The sequence below is a fragment of the Cherax quadricarinatus genome, chromosome 1 (genome assembly GCF_038502225.1).
Source record: "Cherax quadricarinatus isolate ZL_2023a chromosome 1, ASM3850222v1, whole genome shotgun sequence".
NCBI lineage: Eukaryota > Metazoa > Arthropoda > Malacostraca > Decapoda > Parastacidae > Cherax > Cherax quadricarinatus.
The window spans coordinates 50,315,030-50,335,843 of NC_091292.1; the positions used below are offsets into that span (position 1 = coordinate 50,315,030).

A 20,814-nucleotide genomic window follows, 5' to 3' on the forward strand; every position below is an offset into this window, starting at 1 on the left:
CTGGAGTAAACTTAATAGTAGGTTCATCAATACTGATACACACTGAAAAGACTTTTGGGCATAATAATTATAAACTATCGTCTGTGTATCGCATCCATGTGAAGATGGTGGTTACGATACTGTTGGATTTAAGTCCCCCATATAAACACTAACTAGCGCTTATGAATGAGCCCAAAATTAGCTTAAAATGAGGTTTATATTTATTCTCTCAAAATATAAGCAGTTATACTTGCACAATTCAATCAAGTTCACACAATCCTGTATGAATGATCAACCGATAAATGGGTAAACATGCCACACATGGCTCGACGTTTTCTCTGATAAATGTCCTGAATTGCACATTGTCTTTACCTGCATTCTAGATTATCTAATATCTATGAAATGATCCGCCACTCAACATAACACCGTCTTTAATATCATCCCTAAATTCAAATGACAGTTTATCCCTCAATTTACCACTGAGGTTGTTAAACGTTATAGGTCACATGGAGAACTAAAAGGCACAATACCATGACTGGAATCATTCACAAATAACCCGCATATAGGAGTATGAAACTTAGGGCGTTTGGTCCGACTTGGACCATAAACTAATCCAAGTCGGACTGAAACGTCGTGATAAATATCATTCTTATATGTGCGGGTTATTTGGGAATTATAGGTAACATCCCAACTCACCTTTGAGGCCGCCACCATCGTGGGCAACCACCTGGATGTGGTACTCGGGAGTGGTCTCACGATCGAGGCAACAGATCGCTGTGCGGATAAGGCCGCTCAGGGGATCCACTGTGAAGATGGGTCGACCAGACAGTTCCTCAATCACATTCTTGTCTATACTGTAAGTGAGGCGGGCGTTGGTGCCCTCCTGTTCGTCGTCTGCATCCCACGCCCAAACTACGCCCACAGACAGATCTGAGAGCAGAAAGCATAGTAATTCATTATGCGTGTTTATGTTGATACACATCAATTAGCAGGTATATGTTGCGGATCTTTTGTATGTATACAACACAGTATCCAAGTACACAGGATTATGAAGGGTTTCCTTAGTATATGAAGAGATACCTAAATGTGTAGACATATGTTGAAATACCTCAGTATGCAGGGATATGATGAGGTGCCTTAGTATATGTACTTCAGTAAGCATGCATATTTTTAGGAACCTCATATGGTTGCGTGTTCGATAGGAGTGAATGGAGACGAATGGTATTTGGGACCTGACGAGCTCTTGGAGTGTGAGCAGGGTAATATTTAGTGAAGGGATTCAGGGAAACCGGTTATTTTTATATAGCCGGACTTGAGTCCTGGAAATGGGAAGCACAATGCCTGCACTTTAAAGAAGGGGTTCGGGATATTAGCAGTTTGGAGGGATATGTTGTGTATCTTTATACGTATATGATTCTAAACTGTTGTATTCTGAGCACCTCTGCAAAAACAGTGATTATGTATGAGGTGAAAGTGTTGAATAATGATGAAAGTATTTTCCTTTTGGGTCACACTGCTTTGGTGGGAGCTGGCCGACTTGTTAAAATTATTATTATTAATATATATATATATATATATATATATATATATATATATATATATATATATATATATATTATATATATATATATAATATAATATGATGGGGTCCACGTCTGGTGTAAATTGTGGGACCCATAGCCTCGGAGAAGTGGATAAAAAGGCTTCAAGGAAGAGTATTTGGATTTTTTCCTGAAGTCGTTTGAATATTCCACTTCCCCTCCCACCCCATCTTTTCGTATTTTATTTTACCAATAGGAATACATTGTTGATATAAAGGTGGCATATACGGTACATGTTGTTACGTGTGTATCACTGATTTTAAGGCGAAAATCTCATCCAGCTCCTCAGAGCTGGGGCGTGTGCCCAAAATACAGCAGGCATTACCCCTTTGAACAGCCTCACTGAGCCGCTGGAACAGAAAACTAGCTGCCCTGGGATCCCTAGTTACCCTGATGAATGTTTTTCCCAGCTCCTTAAAGAATTTAGATGCATTCTTTCCACATGAGCCAAGGGTCTCTGAGCCTATGGGAACAAACATATAATGATGGCCAAGTTCTCCATATTTTCTAGACTTCTGGGACTCCCTGAAGCTGGCAGCTGCCCCTCCTTCCTCCATGGTGTATTGGAGATAGGTATAGTCCCACACCACCCACCACCTGTTTCCCGTCTGTCCAGGCTTGAAGGGTGATACCATCTGGACGCTTCTGGCTGCCATCAGATCTGCACAGCTGGGGTGGCTCCCTTATTGCTGGGCATCCAGCTGTTGTGAGGCTCCTCTTGATAATGTTATTAACCTCCTCATGTCTTGCAATATTTCCCTCGAATTTACGGCACATAAGACCATGGTACCCGAATCAGTCTGCTGCTTCACTGCCACAAATACACCTGTGTTCGGCGAGAATAGGGGCGGCAAGTCGAAGGGCAACACCGATGTGGATGGTCTGTGGGTCGAGACGTGTGCCAAGGCTAGAGTTGGGAACAGCCAACAGAAAGTCCCCTGCATGAGGGGATCTCACTGCCAGGAGGCGGGCCCTATCCTTCCCTGACACTAAAGCATTGTTAAGGCTATTTTCTCCACTATCAGGCCATCCCAGTGCGACTGTAGTTGTTGGAGGGAGCAGGTCTGGTTTCAGAGCCCGTTAGATTATCCCAGATCATGGCTCCGTCAATGAACTTTTGGTCCTGGACTCCAATCTTGTCCCTAAGATGTTCAGGGAGAATCGCTGCTACAAGCCCTCTGGATGCAATACATGAGGACAGAAAAGCAGGTAGCGCAATCTGTGATGACTTGCGGACACCAATGCCTCCTAGTCTGACTGGAAGTGTAGCTTGGTTCCACTGCCCGTCTTCTAGAAGTAAGGTTTAGTACTTTCGTAAAAATCTGCCTCAGGATACTGTCATATTCGTGCAGTATAGGGTTATCATATGAAGGTGCACATCTTAAGAAATATGTCAACCTGGGCAGACTCAAGCACTTTGTGAGAAGGTACAAGGCATCGTGGATGTCCAGATTGCCTATTCGTTGTTCTATTCTCCTTAACTCTTCCAATTTCTTCCTGAGAATTAAGTCAATGGCACTGCTTCCCTGAGGTGCTCCTAGCAAGACACTGTTTGTGGGGGCAATGACTGCTGCTCCTGATAGTTTTGATCTCACTGCAATTAATCACTTATTGACTGACTGAGATGATTTCACATTTGGATGGATTCAGGATGAGACCCATTTTCTGTCCCCGTGTCATTACCTGTGTAAGATCGTGTAGGAGGGACTCCTTTGTACGTGCTAGTGTGCCATCATCTAGGAACCAAATGTTTAGCTCGCTGGTCAGTCTGACTGTGATTTCCCTAACTGCTATACAGAAGAGAAATGGTGCAAGATGATCTCCTTGTTGGACACCCTCCGATGATGTGATTTCATGCTCTCCAAAGTGAAGCATTAATTCCTTGCTATACCCAGCTGCAACAAAAGGGAAGAGACCAAGGAAATGTTCTTGTACCACTGCTAATACCACGTCTCTTTTCAGGAGATTGAATGCATTCTTGAAATCTAATTTTAACACAGCATTGTCCTCAGGCAGGTTGTTGATATATGCCCTTGTTGCATGAACCGCTGCTTCACTTCTTTGAGAGACCCCAAAGCCAAGCTGGTTTGGTTGAAGCATCATGGCTGCCTGTGCACGAATACTTCGGACAGCAGCTTTGGATATGAGGCGGCGTAACGTGTTGCCTACTGCAATTGGCCAAATTCCTCCATCCTTCTTTTTAAGTGCACAAAGTGTTGCACCAAAAAAGGTCTAATTTCATCAGGAATCAAACCAGCCGAGGAATTGTTGACGAACCTTGTGATCTCTGAAAGCAGTGTCTCTGCAATTTCCCCAATAACTGGATTAACCATTTCCTTTAAATGCTGTGGCCTTATTCCAGTGTAACCCCCAGCAGAGCCCAATGGGAACAACTTTATTGCTTTGTAAATGTCTGAGTCTTCCACAATCAATGGTTCACAGTGCGGACAGAGGTGTTGGAACTGTTGGTGCCACTGGTTTCCCTGGCAGGGAGCTTTTCTCTAAGTGCTTCAGCCGTATCAGCATCCCTGGGAGCAACTATATCTTCACTGGTAATAATTCTGATTGCCCCCACTGTGTTGCCCTCTTCAGTTTTCTTGCTCACCTGGACTCTGACTTTTTCACTGTCAGTGGAGTGAGTGGGGGTTCTGCCTCTCCCTTTTTGTGTTGACGGGGAAGGCGAATGAGGTTATCAGCTCTAGGAAAATCTCTTAAGGATTTAATTATCATTGAGGTTAGCCTCTTTCCCCTTCTTCCCGGCACAGCTAAGCAGACATTGCCAAAAAGTAGCAAGTTGTGCCATGCCTTGATGGTTGGTGGAGCATTTAAGATAGTGGAACCATCGTATACTTTTTTCAGGAGGTCTGTAAGTTTCCCAGCTGTGTGTGGATGGGCTGCTTTGGGAATATGGGCGAGTGTCCTGGTACTTGTTGCTTTAATTGCTTCCAAGATATTGTCTGATGAGATGAGATCTGTTGGAGTGGGTTCAGGTGCCTGAGGTGGCACTTTCCACAGGAGGACATCCTGAACCAGGGCAAGTACCGTGTTTGCGGAGGAAACCAATGAGAAGCTCATTGGCATCAAGGCATGTAACTGAGAATTATTATTGTATTCCCAAAATTCGTCATATATATATGGGTCAAAAGTTCTACAAGAGTGAGGGAAACTATTGGCAAAGAGCATTAGTGTGACAAGAAAAGTCATAATTGGCATAACTAGTCACTTTCAATCAGTCCGAGTTTGCATTTCAAGTAGGGCTCTTGGTACAGGAGAGCAGACCAAGTGAGAGCGCTCACGCCCTGAAAAAACAGCGAAAATTTAGCTGATCTCTGATAAATGGTACAATTAATCCAAAGGTGTTTGACTCAAAAGGGATCTAACAAATTGCAGAGAGAGGCGTCGGTGCCTCTCTATGTGATAGCTATGTGGGAGTCTTGTATGGTCAAAATACGCAGTAGTACACGGACCATTTCCAAAGTCGAAAAATGACGAAAAGTTGACCAAGCACCAAACTGTGATTGGATCAAAAACATCTGGACAAAGATGCTGCTATCGATCCCGAATGCTCTTAGGCAAAGTGGAGAAAATCTAAATACGGCATTTTCCTCCGTGAGATTGACTGTGAAAAGTGCAGAAGAGTCTGCAAGTTCATTACCCTGGACGCCAGAATGGCATGAACTCGTCAGAAGACAACGTGTTCATCCATGCTGCAGAGGCTATTCAGGAACCGTCAATGAGAAGGACGATTGGTTGAGAGGAGCCAATGTTATTAAGAACTTAGAGATTAAGAGATTGTAACGATAGAAGCAGGAAGAAAATCAGTGTGTAAGATATCTGATGAAAATTAGACACATGTGCAACATCTGGTTATCTTTATTGTAGACGTATCGCCATTCAAAGCTTTATCAATACAGATTCTAGGCCATAACTAGAAGACAGTAGAAATCTATACAAAAGATGAGGTAATCAGTCCCTCAGCCATGGAGTTGGTGTGAAGACCACCGTGGTTGTACAGATTTTGAAGCACAGGCAAGGTGGCTGGCGCTTATATAGGCGTCTGCGGATAGGGACGTGTAGCAGACGAGGGCATAGTCACTGGTAGGCGGGATTCCCCAGTGGAAGTAGGTCATACCCAAAGTGATGGTTAGTTGTAGTAGCCGTGAAGAGTCATGTAGATGTCCTCTGAACCAAGATTCCATGATGTTGCAGTGTCTGACAAGTTGTGCAAGAAAGGTATACAATACCGACAAGACGAAAGCTAAGACACATGTGCAACATCTGGTTATCTTTATTGTAGACGTTTCGCCATCCAGTGGCTTTATCAATACAGATTCTAGGACATAACTAGAAGACAGTAGAACTATATACAAAAGATGAGGTAATCAGTCCCTCAGCCTTGGAGTCGGTATTGTATACCTTTCTTGCACAACTTATATGATATCTGCACGAGTGGTGTATACTTGTGCCATGAAAATACCAACTAAATCTTTTAATCGTCTGTGTCTCACATTCCGGACAAAATAGCTGCAGATCTTGCCTCAGAGGACTTAGAACTAACAGTTACAGAGAAGCTGCATGCGAGTATAATTTAAAACTGATTATGGAAGAGGGAGCGCATGTCAATACCAGACATAAGAGAGTTTGCAAAGGGAAAGGAGAGGCATACTCGAATCATCGGTATTTTCCAGGGTAAAACAGAACAGAAATGAACATAGTGAATAAGTAAAGGGGAGAAGAACGAGAGAAGTACTGTTCAAAAACCTATTGTACTTGACCATAAAGAAAGAATACTAGGAAAGGTGCAATTAATAAAGAAGTCAATAATTTACAAAGAATGATGTATACCAAATGTCTGTGTGACTGTACTGTAGTCGCTTCGACGGTCTTATCCCGGCCCCGGTCTTTTCCAGATGGCATGTTGTCATCTGGAAAAGACCCTGGTATGCGAGTACCCATAAAATCCCACTACCCATTCCTTTAACTGATATATACAGCAAGTTTGGAAGGTACACATTTGCTCCTGAGAAAACAAATGATGGTCTCGGTGCACTATGGCAATAATGTTAGAGCATTACTGGCACAGTAATGCTAGAGCAATACTGTCATAGTAATGCTCTAGTAATGCTAATGTCTATTAATGTCTATAAATGGGAGTGTTGGTACCCGGGGATGTTGATATCCTTGGGGAGAAACTTGACTCCAAACTGACTATGAAGAACCACATTGTAAATCGTCCAAGCAAAGCTGCCAGTAAATTTACAGCACTTAGACGTATCTCACGTCTGCTTGACATCAGAGATTGCAAGAATCTGTATGAAGCACAAAGGCACTTTCTTGTCATTGCCTGAAGGTCTCATCTGGGAGCTCTTGATAGAATAAAGAACAGAGCAAGACGGATCATCTCTCGCTTGGAGCCAGTCTGGGCAGATATGACATTTCAGCAAAGTCTTCAACACAGGAGGAATGTGGTTGTACTTACTGTTATGTACAAAGCCAATACTGTCAGGTACCACATTCGGCTGCACTCCAAGGACAGCGAGAAGCAAACTTCAACACAACAAGATGGGCAGCAGAGAGTAACTACACTCTGACTGTACTCTTCTCCAGAATATCACTTCATCTGAGATAATTTATTCATAGGATGATTCGTGTCTGAAACATGTTAATACAGCATAACGACATCAACGAAATAAAGTCAACTGACCAAATGAAATTGCTGGCCCACAAATGGCTCCAACTTCATTCTGTTCCCTATCTGTATACAACTTAACTATAAAAAGTTTTCAAATGATCTGTTGTAGGTAACAGCTCTTAGCTTGTAAATAACGTTGAGAACCTTGACTAACCTATATGTATGGGCCAACAGGCCTGCTGCAGTGTTCCTCCTTTCTTAAAACATAAGAACATAAGAAAGAAGGAACACTGCAACAGGCCTACTGACCCATGCGGAGCAGGTCCATGTCCCCCCCCCCCACCGGATTAAACCAATGACCCACCCAGTCTGGTCACCTCCACTCAAGGATGGAGCACGGCACCAGACCCAGCAGCACAAGCTAGTCAGGTCCAACTCACACCCACCCACACCCACTCATATACTTATCTAACCTATTTTTAAAACTACACAACGTTTTAGCCTCTATAACTGTACTCGAGAGTTTATTCCACTCATCCACAACTCTATTACCAAACCAGTGCTTTCCTATATCCTTCCTGAATCTGAATTTTTCCAGCTTGAAACAATTGCTGCGAGTCCTGTCTTGGCTGGAAATTTTCAGCACGCTATTTACATCCCCTTATTTATTCCTGTTTTCCATTTATACATCTCGATCATATCCCCTCTAATTCCACGCCTTTCGAGAGAGTGCAGATTCAGGGTCTTCAGTCTATCCTCATAGGGAAGATTTCTGATACATGGGATTATCACTCATCCTCCTCTGTACGTTTTCCAGAGTATTTATATCCATTCTGTAATACGGTGACCAGAACTGAGCAGCATAGTCTAAATGAGGCCTAACCAAAGATATATAGAGTTGAAGAACAACCTGAGGACTTCTATTATTTATACTTCTAGATATGAAGCCAAGAATTCTGTTATCCTTATTGCGAACACTAATGCACTGTTGTCTTGGGTTTAGATTACTGCTAACCAGAACTCCTAAATCCTTTTCGCAATCAGTAGTATTAAGATCTACATCATTTACTTTATATGTGGCATGGTTATTTAACTGTCCAGCATTTAGAACTTTGCATTTGTCAATATTAAACTGCATCTGCCACTTCTCCGGCCATTGCAACAGTCTATTCAAAACATCCTGGAGTGCTCTAGTGTCCTCATTAGAATGAACTGGACGGCCTATTTTGGTGTCATCAGCAAATTTGCTTATGTCGCTATTTATTCCCTCATCTATGTCGTTTATGTAAATTGTGAACAACAACGGGCCCAACACTGACCCCTGAGGAACACCGCTTGTGACGTGCCCCCATTCGATTTCTCCCCATTTATGCAAACTCTCTGCTGTCTATTTGTCAGCCATGCCTCTACCCAGGAAAAAATTTCTCCTCCTATTCCGTGTGCCTTAAGTTTCCTCAATAGCCTCTGGTGTGGAACTCTATCGAAAGCCTTACTGAAGTCCATATACACAATATGCTGTGAGAGAGTGGGGAGGGGGGTATCTGACTTCTCTATAAAAAGGTTCCATGCATTTCTCATCCTCATCATGGGAAAAACAAGTGCATATTACAGGTGAAATGTTACATACGGGTTTCTCATTACTGGATTTGCCTGATGTTTCCATTTTGAAACAGTCGACGAAACAATGGTCGATCTTGTGACAGTATCTGTGCCTCAAAGGCTCTGAGGTTTTGTCTTTGATGACACTTGCTTGTGACTGTTCCTTTTATTAGAGTTCCTCTTCACTCACAGCATCACTCTTTATAACATTTGAAGAACTTTCTCCCTAGGTGCCTTTATCACTAGAGTACTATAGGGAGGAAGATTTAGAGTAATGTGCTCCATCGGACAGATAGTGATTGATTTCAAACATGTGCCATTTTAGTCATTTCAGTCATTAATGCTAGACTGTGATATTCAGGGATTATACAAACATCTGAAGAATGACCTTTTCTGAAGTTACTGACTAAACCATATACACAAAATCACTAAATTTATCAACACCCACTGGCTTTTGCCATTTGGTAAAAAGTTTAGTCTTTTCTCTAAGAAAATCCGCATAAAATGCAGGTTACTGCATTTTATGCGGAAGTTTACATAAGAAAATGCTCCATAATTTTATAAACAGTAGCAAATTGGAATGCTCTTGGAGGTGTAACATCATGGCGTAATGGTCATGCTGGCAGAGCATGGGGTACCATGTACCTTAGTAAATTTATTCAGGTACACACAAATACAGTTACACAGATTATCATACATAGCAGCATATGTGTAGAGAACCTAGAATAACCCAAAAAAGTCAAAGTGACTTATTTCTATTAGGGTCCTCTTATTATTATTATTAAAGATTAGCTGGTATTCTCCCGGCCCGGGCCTTTTCCAAGTGGTGGCCCGGCCTTGGCTCCCTCTTTAGGGAGTGTCTGAGACCTAAGTCTCCCATGGAAGGAGGCACAAGTACCTCCTCATCTTTGGGACCAACTGTCCCCAGGCCTAGCCACAAGCTAGGCCTCTCTGGTCTGCCATCCCCGGCCCAAGGGGGCAAATGGGGATGACAGTCTTATGAGCTAAAGGCTCGGACTCAGGCACCTACCCTACCCTAGAAGGGTTAGGCATGGTATCGATTTGGGTCCTTTTTTTTTTTTTTTTTTTTTTTTTTTCGCCGGTATTCTCCCGGCCCGGGTCTTTTCCAAGTAGTGGTAGGCTGAAAAATAATTGTTCATTAATTACCCCTGTAAAAGGTTTATTATTTGCTGTAAATATTTTACAGTAAATTATTTTTTAATCAGTCCTACCTGGGACATAAACTCCAGGTGTTATAAGCAATAATAAGTATAAAATTAATCACACCAAATTTGATAACAGGGTAGATATATTTAATTTGGATAAATCTATAAAGTTTGTTCCCAAATTCTGAGAGAAAGATCTAGAGAGTTTTTCTCGTTACCTGAGAAAGCTGCTAGGTCACAGCACTGGTCAAACAGTGAATGGGCGACATTAGCACGAACCCAGTTAATTGGTAATGGGTTACAAGAAGACAGTTCTCAAGATAAGCATGAATTTTCAGATAATGAAAAATTGAAGGATGTTTTATTTGCTTATCATATGTTGCCAGAGAGATATAGGCAGAAGTTTAGAGGATTAAAGTTTCAGGTAGGTCAGTCTTTAATGGAATACGGAAAGGAAATGTCATTGCCAAGGAAATGATTCTGCTTGAAAGAGGGAGGTAGATGATTATGAGGGTTAACCTTAATTTGGTTAGAAAACCTTTTAATGTGTGTCCCTCCTGACCATAAGGTATATATTGAGGAAAAGGATTTCAAAGATTTTAACCATGCTTTAGAGTTGGGAGTAGTTATCACCCAGAACTTTCTAATAATGGTATGTTCTCTCCACTAACCAGTAGGAATAAATAATTCCAAAAGTTTAAGCCAAATTTTTCACAACCTAATAATCACAAGTTTTAATAAGCCTAATTCTCAAGTACCTGGCCAGGAAAGGAGAAGTCAGCAGTTACAGGTTAAGGATTACAGGGAACAGGAAGGAAGAGCCGAGGGTCAAGTGACCCAGCCTATGCCAAAGGGGTATGAGACTTTTAACCTTATCAGTGTACTTATTGTAATAAACAGATCCACCTCCAACCATATTGCTGAATGATATCAACTTAAGGACCAGGCTGCTGCAGTCCTCTCACGTACACCAGCTACACACACACTCTAGCTATTACTGAAGTTTTACCACAAAGTACACCAGGTAACTGACTCACGAAATCGTAATGACACGATTGCAAATAAGCCATACCACGGGTGAGGCCTGAACTCGTGGCGGGTGGCCAGCTGGCCCAGTGCCTTACGCACTGGCTTGGAGTTTCACGACTCATTCGCCATGAGTTTAATCCCCGCTTGAGGTATGGTTTACACCAGGTAATCCATCTGTTTTAGATCCTCGGATGAAAGTCTCTTCAAGTAACTCCGCATTGGCCTTGTCCCAACATGAAGGTAAGGTAGGTGTTATGTCTCAGTTTATAAATTGTGGGTGGAGTCTCATTACCAGTCTGGTTACTTACCTGTAGGTATTACGGAGGATATACATTCTGAAGGTTGTGACCTTCTGTTAGGTAATATTGTGATGGGCCTTCTCGAAAGTGAGGAACCCTTACTCTGGAAAGACTCAGAATAACAAGTTTGGGAGGAAAAAGCTAAGGTTACTGTGCCTTAGCTTTTCCCTTTAACATTTGCCTGCTTACTGCCCACTGGAAACAGTGGGCAATAAGCAAGCAAATGTTAAAGGAAAAAGCTTTTGTGTCTCTACTTGATTCTTCTAATGCTAGAGAAAATTTGGGTTTGGGAAACTTGTTCCTGGAGTTTTGCATGCAGGAGACTCAGGGTAGTGATGAACCAACCCAGGTGGAACCAAGTTTGAGTAGGGGTCTGGGAGCTGGCATAGGAGTGCGAGTGACCTTGACTCGAGGCCCATGGTTGAGATGACACCCTGAAGGTTATTTGTTCATCGGCAGTTACCGAGGAGGCAGCCTCTCAAATATCTTTTTTCACAGGTATTGTAATGAGAAACTATCTGACGAAGTATCTTCTGATGAAGCAAGAGGTGCACTCTAATAAGCGGTTGTGCCAAAGCTATTTAAGTTTCAGGTCTTGAGTTTGGCCCATAATGTTGCCACGCGCAGACATTTAGATATTAAAAACACCATGGACAAAGTTTCCAAATATCTTTATTGGCTTCAAGTATGGAAGTCAGTGGTTAAGTATGTAGAAACATACCCTGTTTGCCAAAGGGTAGGAAAACCTAATCAGAGAATTAAGCCTGCCCCACTTAAACCAATCACAGCAGTTGGAGAACCTTTTAGCCGGCTGGTGGTGGATTGTGTGGGTCCACTACCCAAAACTAAGATGGGTAACCAGTACTTACTATTATTTGTCTTCTACTAGGTTCCCGAGGTCATCCTACTATGTATAATTACTAGTATGTGGTAATGAGAACATTGGTTATTTTTTTTTTACTCAAGTAGGCATCCGTAAAGAAATTTACACAGATCAGGAGTCAAATTTTACATCTAGACATTGTCGCACAGTTCTGGGGAATTTCATGTTCAAGTGACAACATCTACAGCCTATGACCCAGAGAGTGAAGTGGTGATGAAGTAGTTTCACCAATCTCTCAAGACTTTGCTGTATGCTTATTGTACCCAGTACCAGGACTGGGATGAGGGTATTCTTTTTTTCTTTCAACAAACGAGCCGTATCCCACCGAGGCTTTGTGATCTAAAAAGACAAAAATGAAAGTTTTTCTTTATGAGGGTATTCCCCTTTCATTTGCTGTGAGGGACAGCGCTCAGGAATTGTTAGTCTATAATCCCTTCGAACTGATCTATGGTCACCAAGGGGTTTTAATGATCGTGATGCTTCCCCCTCGGAGCTTTTTTCCTGATTTTCAGAGACTGTTTGGCTCATATGAAGCACCTGACATCTGAGAACCTGCACAACAGCCAGACCAAAATAAGGAGACTATTTGACTTCAAGGCAGTGAAGTTGGAGAGGAGGTGCTAGCATTGGAGCCGGTGCTTGGTAATACCCAAAACGCAAGTTAGAGTGGGCTGTACTTTGTGACGAAAAATATTTGACCAAAACTATAGAATTTACCACAATGGGGAATCCAGCATTAACATAGATGATCCGGGGCAGAACACTAATGTGCAGGCAACCACAGGTGTAATCTTAGTAATATAGCCTTGTTAAAGGACCCTACACACTGTATGATAGGCCTTAGCAACGGTTGTGGATTTTTATAATCATAGAAAGCGCTAAACCGACAGGGGTCATGCAGCACTGCAGGGCAGAAAATAGAGCCAGGGCTATAAACAGCTAGGTGGAGCGGGGATCAGAGGTGAGGGGAGAAAAGGGCTTGAAAGGACGCGAAGGACTGTGTCAAAGTTCGTACAGTAAAGCAGTTGCTGACAAAAAATAAAAAAGTGATTGTAAATCAAAGGCAGGGCCGTCTGCAAGAAGGGAAGATATGCTAAGAGTGGTAAGACAGAGGCGTCGTTGGGGTAACAGTTGTAAGATGGCCATAAACCTAAAAATGGTTTAATAAAGTGCAATTCGTTATGGTGCATATCTGACCACCATTGTTGCCAATGGCTGAAAAGACCTGCAGAGATGACTGTAAAATAATCCCTGAATGTAATACCTCTACAGGAAACCGGAAGATCATGTACCACTGACCGCGCAGCAGCATCCGCGTGTTTATTGTCCTGTACATCAACGTGTCCAGGGACCCAACAAAAAACGACATCTTTGTTTATGCTAACCACACAGCACAACCATAGTTGAATATGAAGGACCAATGGATGAGAGGAATCAAACTGTTTAATGGCTTGTAAAGCACCATGGGAATCTGAAATAATCATAAACGTTGAAGGAGACTTATGTAATACTCAGAAGTGCCATGAGGATGGCATACAACTCGGCGGTAAAAATACTAGCCAAGTCTAACAAATGACCTCGGACAACATTGTCAGGGAACACTGCCGCAAACCTAACACTGTCAGAAGATTTAGAGCCATCTGTAAAAACAGCAATGGCATGAGCATTTGACCGGAAGCAATCAAGAAAAAGAGTGCGAGAAGCAGTCATAAGCAGGAGGGCTTTGGTGCACGGCAGTAGGGGAAAACAGACACGAAGTGTTGGAACCTCCCAAGGGGAAAGGGAAAAGGCAGACGCTAAATGAACATACAAGGGAGGCAACTGGAGAGAAGACCGGAGTGAAGACAAAGAGAAAACAGTCGGAGTAGGCAGGGGCACCGAACAAATAATTTCTACTAACATCTGAGACCAACCTTTACGTAGAAGGAACATAAAGGTCATGCGAGCAAAGTAACAAAGGCAATAAGCATCTTGACTATTAGCTAAGGAAGGATAATTCGCCTCAGCATAGAGACTTTCAACAGGGGATGAATAAAAGGCACCAAGGAATAAACATAGACCTTAATGATGAAGGAGATCTAACTTAAAATGAGTTGTAGAAGCCTCAGAATAGACTTGGTCACCATAATCCAGCTTGGACAAGACTAGGGTGGAAAGCAAACTGAGGCGAGTCCGGCGATCTGCTCCCCATGAACGATGAGCAAGAATTTTAAGGAGATTCAGCTGACCATGGCAAGCTGCCTTCAAAGACGAAATGTGAGGTTTCCATGTCAACCGGCGATCAAAGAGAAGGCCAAGAAATTTGACCATATCACATTCTGGAATATGTGATCGATGTAAATACAATGGAATATCTGGGATAAGAGGACGTCTAGTGAAGGTAATGCAATGGGTTTTTCCTAACAATTCCTCAAGCTTCTCTCGAATTTTGTGGAACTGTTTGGGGATATCTCTAAGAAGAGCAATTTAAAGCCCCATAATACAGATGTAGGGAAAGCTGAACCAATTCGGCAGATCCCTTATAGAACGAACCCACAAAAGAAAGCAAGTATGGAGGAGGAGAAATTCCTACTTGACAATAAGTTAGCAGTACCAAGTGAGAGTGGGCATCACCCTGCCAAATGGTTCCCAAACCAGATGGCACCATGAGGATGTGCACTGACTGCTGCAAGGGAAAATTTATTAACTAAGGCAGACTGTGTTCCTCTTTCAAGAATGGATGTTGTTACTGATGTGGTTGGGGAGCTAAATATGCGAGTAAATTAGACATGTTGAAGGCTTATTATGAGATTCTTTTAACCACATGTGCCAGTGACATCTCTGTTCTTGAAATGCCAGATGGGCTTTTTCAATACAAGGTTCTTCTATTTGGGCTTAGTAACACTCCTGCCTGTTTTCAACATAGGATACATGTTATATGTTGCATAGCTGGAGTGAGATGTTATAATGATGACCTTGTTATTTTTTTTGCGACTCTTGGGTGGCACATGAAAAACAGCTGAGAGAACTTTTTATTAGGCTCACTTATGCCCAGCTTACAGTTAATTTGGCAAAAAAGAGTTTTTAGATAAGCCCAGGTGACTTTTCTAGGGCAAATAAAAGTGGCCCAGTGAATGCCAGGGTGGAGGCTATATCCCTGTACCACAGAATCGAAAAGAAGTGATGCACTTTGTGTGCATGGTAACATTTTTCAGAAAGTTCTGCCCAGTTTTGTTAAAAGGTGATCTCCCCACTCACAGATCTTTAAAGTCCAAAACACAAATTTATATGGGAAATGAGACGTCAGAGGGCATTTGAAAATGTAAAAGCTCTGCTTACTAGTGATCCTGTATTGATTAGTCCTAATTTTGCATTGCCATTTTATCCCTTCAAGTAGATGCAACTGATACTGAGGCTGATGTATTGTTGCAAGACAATTACTGCCAGTAAGCTTCTCGGCAAAACCAAAGTCACCATAGAAATTATGCCACCATAGAAAAGGAGGTTCTTGCTTTGATGTTGACAGTGCAACCTTACACAAATAACCCGCACATAGGAGAGAGGAGCTTACGAAGAGGTTTCGGTCCAACTTGGACCATTTGTGTTGTTTGTTGTGCGTTATTTAGACCGGGTTATTTGTGTATTGTTCCAGTCACGGTATTGTGCCTTTTTTTTATTTAGCGTAACCTTTTTCCATGTATGTAACAGGATCTTCTCATCCTGTTACTCTGTAGTAACCATAATCCGTTATGTTTCCTCCCCCTAATGAGGAGCCACAAAGACTCACTAGATGAGCTTTGTTTCTCAAATTTTTGAACTTGATGATTCATGGTTAGTGGTTGCTGATGTATTGTCTCATACATAAATAATGTACATAGAGTATAGATAATTTATCTTCTCTTGTTTTGCAGCAGGCGAGTAGATAGCATTTCTCACCAACTAGAAGCACATAAATCTCATGGCACATAAAGAAATGCGGTGACCGAGTAGAGGAAGAGTTCTAAATAGGATGTTTTAGTTGAAAGATGAATTTCAGGAATATTTTCAAGAAAACAATAGGTAAGATTTTGCTTAGTGTTTTGAAGGCGAAAAGTGGTTGCAGAGGCTATCCTACTTAGCAAACATTTTTCATAATATGAATTAGCTGAACAAGTCACTGCAAGGCTCAGGAGAAAATGTATTCAAATGATAAGAGTCGTGGATTTAAAAGACTGAATCTTTGGAAAAATCTTGTTGCATAAGGAAATCTTGAGGTGTATCAACTACTACTGGGGCTTAAAAGTATACAAGGATATCAGCAAATATTAAGTTTTATTGAAACCCACCTGCAATAACTGTGGATGAAAATCGAACGTTTGGCCTCTTTTCCAAAATACATTTGTTCAAATGACATTTTTATTTGATTTATCCTATGCGTTTTTAACACTGCCATTAAGCAATTAAGTTATTGTAGTAATCTGTTTTCGTTCTGTTAATATGCATTACATATAATATTGGTTATTTATGTTTATTTTTGTGTTTACAGACATGGTTATTTTTTTTTTTGTGTGAAAGAAAACCTCTATATGAAGTGTTTTTAACAAGCAGTTTGATTTCCGCTATTTTTTTTTTTTTTTTGCATTTTCAATAACCTGAGAAAATCGCAAGTAATTTTTTGCTTAAACCAGTTAGCAGAAAAAATATATTTTCCTTATTAACTGCAAGTTGATAAAAGAGAAAGATAATAATAATATGCAAAAAAATTAAGCAGGGGTTCTCTGAGACATGAAAATTATTTCAAAGGTTCCGCAACGGTAAAAAGAAACGCTAACATAGAGGGTAGAGTGTTGGACCATGGTTCAATTCCCTCGTCCACACACACACACATATATATATATATATATATATATATATATATATATATATATATATATATATATATATATATATATTAACAAGTCGGCCGTCTCCCACCGAGGCAGGGTGACCCAAAAAGAAAATACTTTCATCATCATTCAACACTTTCACCTTACACATAATCACTGTTTTTGCAGAGGTGCTCAGAATACAACAGTTTAGAAGCATATACATATAAAGATACACAACATATCCCTTCAAACTGCCAATATCCCGAACTCCTCCTCTAAACTGCAGGCATTGTACTTCCCATTTCCAGGACTCAAGTTCGGCTATATAAAAATAACCGGTTTCCCTGAATCCCTTCACTAAATATTACGCTGCTCACACTCCAACAGCTCGTTAGGTCCCAAATACCATTCGTCTCCATTCACTCCAAACACGATCACGCACGCTTGCTGGAAGTCCAAGCCCCTCGCCCACAAAACCTCCTTTACCCCCTCCCTCCAACGTTTTCGAAGACGACCCCTACCCCGCCTTCCTTCCCCTACAGATTTATACGCTCTCCATGTCATTCTACTTTGATCCATTCTCTCTAAATGACCAAACCACCTCAACAACCCCTCTTCTGCCCTGTGACTAATAGTTTTATTAACTCCACACCTATTCCTAATTTCCACACTCCGAATTTTCCGCATAATGTTTACACCACACATTGCCCTTAGACAGGACATTTCCACTGCCTTCAACCGCCTCCTCGCTGCAGCATTTACAACCCAAGCTTCACATCCATATAAGTGTGTTGGTACTACTTTACTTTCATACATTCCCTTCTTTGCCTCCATAGATAACGTTTTTATTTTCTCCACATATACCTCGACACACCAATCGCCTTTTTTCCTTCATCAATTCTATGATTAACCTCATCCTTCATAAATCCATCTGCCGACACGTCAACTCCCAAATATCTGAAAACATTCACTTTTTCCATACTCCTCCTCCCCAATTTGATATCCAATTTTTCTTTACCTAAATCATTTGATACCCTCATCACCTTACTCTTTTCTATGTTCACTTTCAATTTTCTACCTTTAGACACACACTCCCAAATTCGTCCACTAACCTTTGCAATTTTTCTTTAGAATCTCACATATGCACAGTATCATCAGCAAAAAGTAACTGTGTCAATTCCCATAATTTAATCCCACTCCTCTCCCGAACACTCTAGCATTTACTTCTTTTACAACCCCATCTATAAATATATTAAACAACCATGGTGACATTACGCATCCCTGTCTAAGACCTACTTTTACCGGGAAGTAGTTTCCCTCTCTTCTACACACCCTAACCTGAGCCTCACTATCCTCAAAAACTCTTTACAATATTTAGTAACTTACCACCTATTCCATATACTTGCAACATTTGTCACATTGCTCCCCTATCCACTCTATTATATGCCTTTTCTAAATCCATAAATGCAATAAAACCTTCCCTACCTTTATATAAATACTGTTCACATATATGCTTCAATGTAAACACTTGATCTACACATCCCCTACCCACTCTAAAAGCTCCTTGCTCATCCGCAACCCTACATTCTGCTTTACCTCTAATTCTTTCAATAACCCTACCGTACACTTTTCCTGGTATACTCAGTAAACTTATTCCTCTATAATTTTTACAATCTCTTTTGTCCCCCTTCCCTTTACATAAAGGGACTATACATGCTCTCTGCTAATCCCTAGGTACCTTCCCCTCTTTCATACATTTATTAAACAAAAATACCAACCACTCCAACACTATATCCCCCTCTGCTTTTAACATTTCTGTCATGATCCCGTCCGTTCCAGCTGCTTTACTCCCTTTCATTCTACATAATGCCTCATGCACCTACCCCCACACTCACATCCTGCTCTTCTTCACTCCTAAAAGATGGTATACCTCCCTCGCCAATGCATGAAATTACCGCCTCCCTTTCTTCGTCGACATTTAAAAGCACCTCAAAATATTCTCGCCATCTCCCCATCTACTAATTCCCTACTCTGTTTTTAACTGACAAATCCATTCGTTCCCTATGCTTTTTTAACCTGTTTAACTCACTCTTGAGAGTGCCTCTCCCACTCTATCATCTGCTCTCCTTTTGGACTCTCTCACCACTTTCACCTTTCTTTTACTCTCCATATACACGACTCTTCTTACACACTTCTGCTTAGTAAAAACCTCACATAAGCTACCTTTTTTCTCTTTTATCACACACTTTACTTCATAATAGCACCAATCACTCCTCTTTCCTCCTGCACCCACCCTCCTATAACCAAAAACTTCTGCCCCACATTCTAATACTGCATTTTTAAAACTATTCCAACCCTCTTCACCCCCCTCCACTACTCATACTTGCACCAGCCCATTTTTCTGCCAGTAGTTGTTTATATCGCACCCGAACCTCCTCCTCCCTTAGTTTATACACTTTCATCTCCATCTTATTTTTTGTTGCCATTTTCCTCTTTTCCCATCTACCTCTTACTCTGACTGTAGCTACAGCTAAATAATGATCCGATATATCAGTTGCCTCTCTATAAACATGTACATCCTGGAGCCTACCCATCAACCTTTTATCCACCAATACATAATCTAACAAACTTTCACTAGGTGCTATATCATACCTTGTATATTTATTTATATAAATTATATATATATATTTTTTTATTAGCACACTGGCCGATTCCCACCAAGGCAGGGTGGCCCGAAAAAAAAACTTTCACCATCATTCACTCCATCACTGTCTTGCCATAAGGGTGCTTTACACTACAGTTTTTAAACTGCAACATTAACACCCCTTCTTCAGAGTGCAGGCACTGTACTTCCCATCTCCAGGACTCAAGTCCGGCCTGCCAGTTTCCCTGAATCCCTTCATAAACGTTACTTTGCTCACACTCCAACAGCACGTCAAGTATTAAAAACTATTTGTCTCCATTCATTCCTATATAACACGCTCACGCATGCCCGCTGGAAGTCCAAGCCCCTCGCACACAAAACCTTTACTCCCTCCCTCCAACCCTTCCTAGGCCGACCCTACCCCGCCTTCCTTCCACTACAGACTGATACACTCTTGAAGTCATTCTGTTTCGCTCCATTCTCTCTACATGTTCGAACCACCTCAACCCTTCCTCAGCCCTCTGGACAATAGTTTTGGCAATCCCGCACCTCCTAACTTCCAAACTACGAATTCTCTCCATTATATTCACACCACACATTGCCCTCAGACATGACATCTCCACTGCCTCCAGCCTGCTCCTCACTGCAACATTCATCACCCATGCTTCACACCCATATAAGAGCGTTGGTAAAACTCTCATACATTCCCCTCTTTGCCTCCAAGGACAAAGTTCTTTGTCTCCACAGACTCCTAAGTGCATCGCTTACACTCTTCCCCTCATCAATTCTATGATTCACCTCATCTTTCATAGACCCATCCACTGACACGTCCACTCCCAAATATCTGAATACATTCACCTATTCCATACTCTCTCCCTCCAATCTGATATCCAATCTTTCATCACCTAATCTTTTTGTTATCCTCATAACCTTACTCTTCCCTGTATTCACTTTTAATTTTCTTCTTTTACATACCCTACCAAATTCATCCACCAACCTCTGCAACTTCTCTTCAGAATCTCACAAGAGAAGAGAGTCATCAGCAAAGAGCAACTGTGACAACTCCCATTATATGTGTGATTCTTTATCTTTTAACTCCACACCTCTTGCCAAGACCCTCGCATTTACTCTTCTTACAACCCCATCTATAAATATA

At 41.5% G+C, this 20,814-nt stretch overlaps 1 protein-coding gene across 1 annotated transcript in view; it reads right to left on the reverse strand.

Moving 5' to 3' along the window:
• The window catches only part of LOC128685469 (uncharacterized), a 257,978-nt gene that overhangs the window by 67,535 nt on the left and 169,629 nt on the right, over nucleotides 1-20,814 (reverse strand). Inside the window, exon 4 of the mRNA XM_053772019.2 lies at nucleotides 676-909. Coding sequence (XP_053627994.2) covers nucleotides 676-909 — 234 coding nt within the window. The remainder of the gene's footprint in view (nucleotides 1-675; nucleotides 910-20,814) is intronic.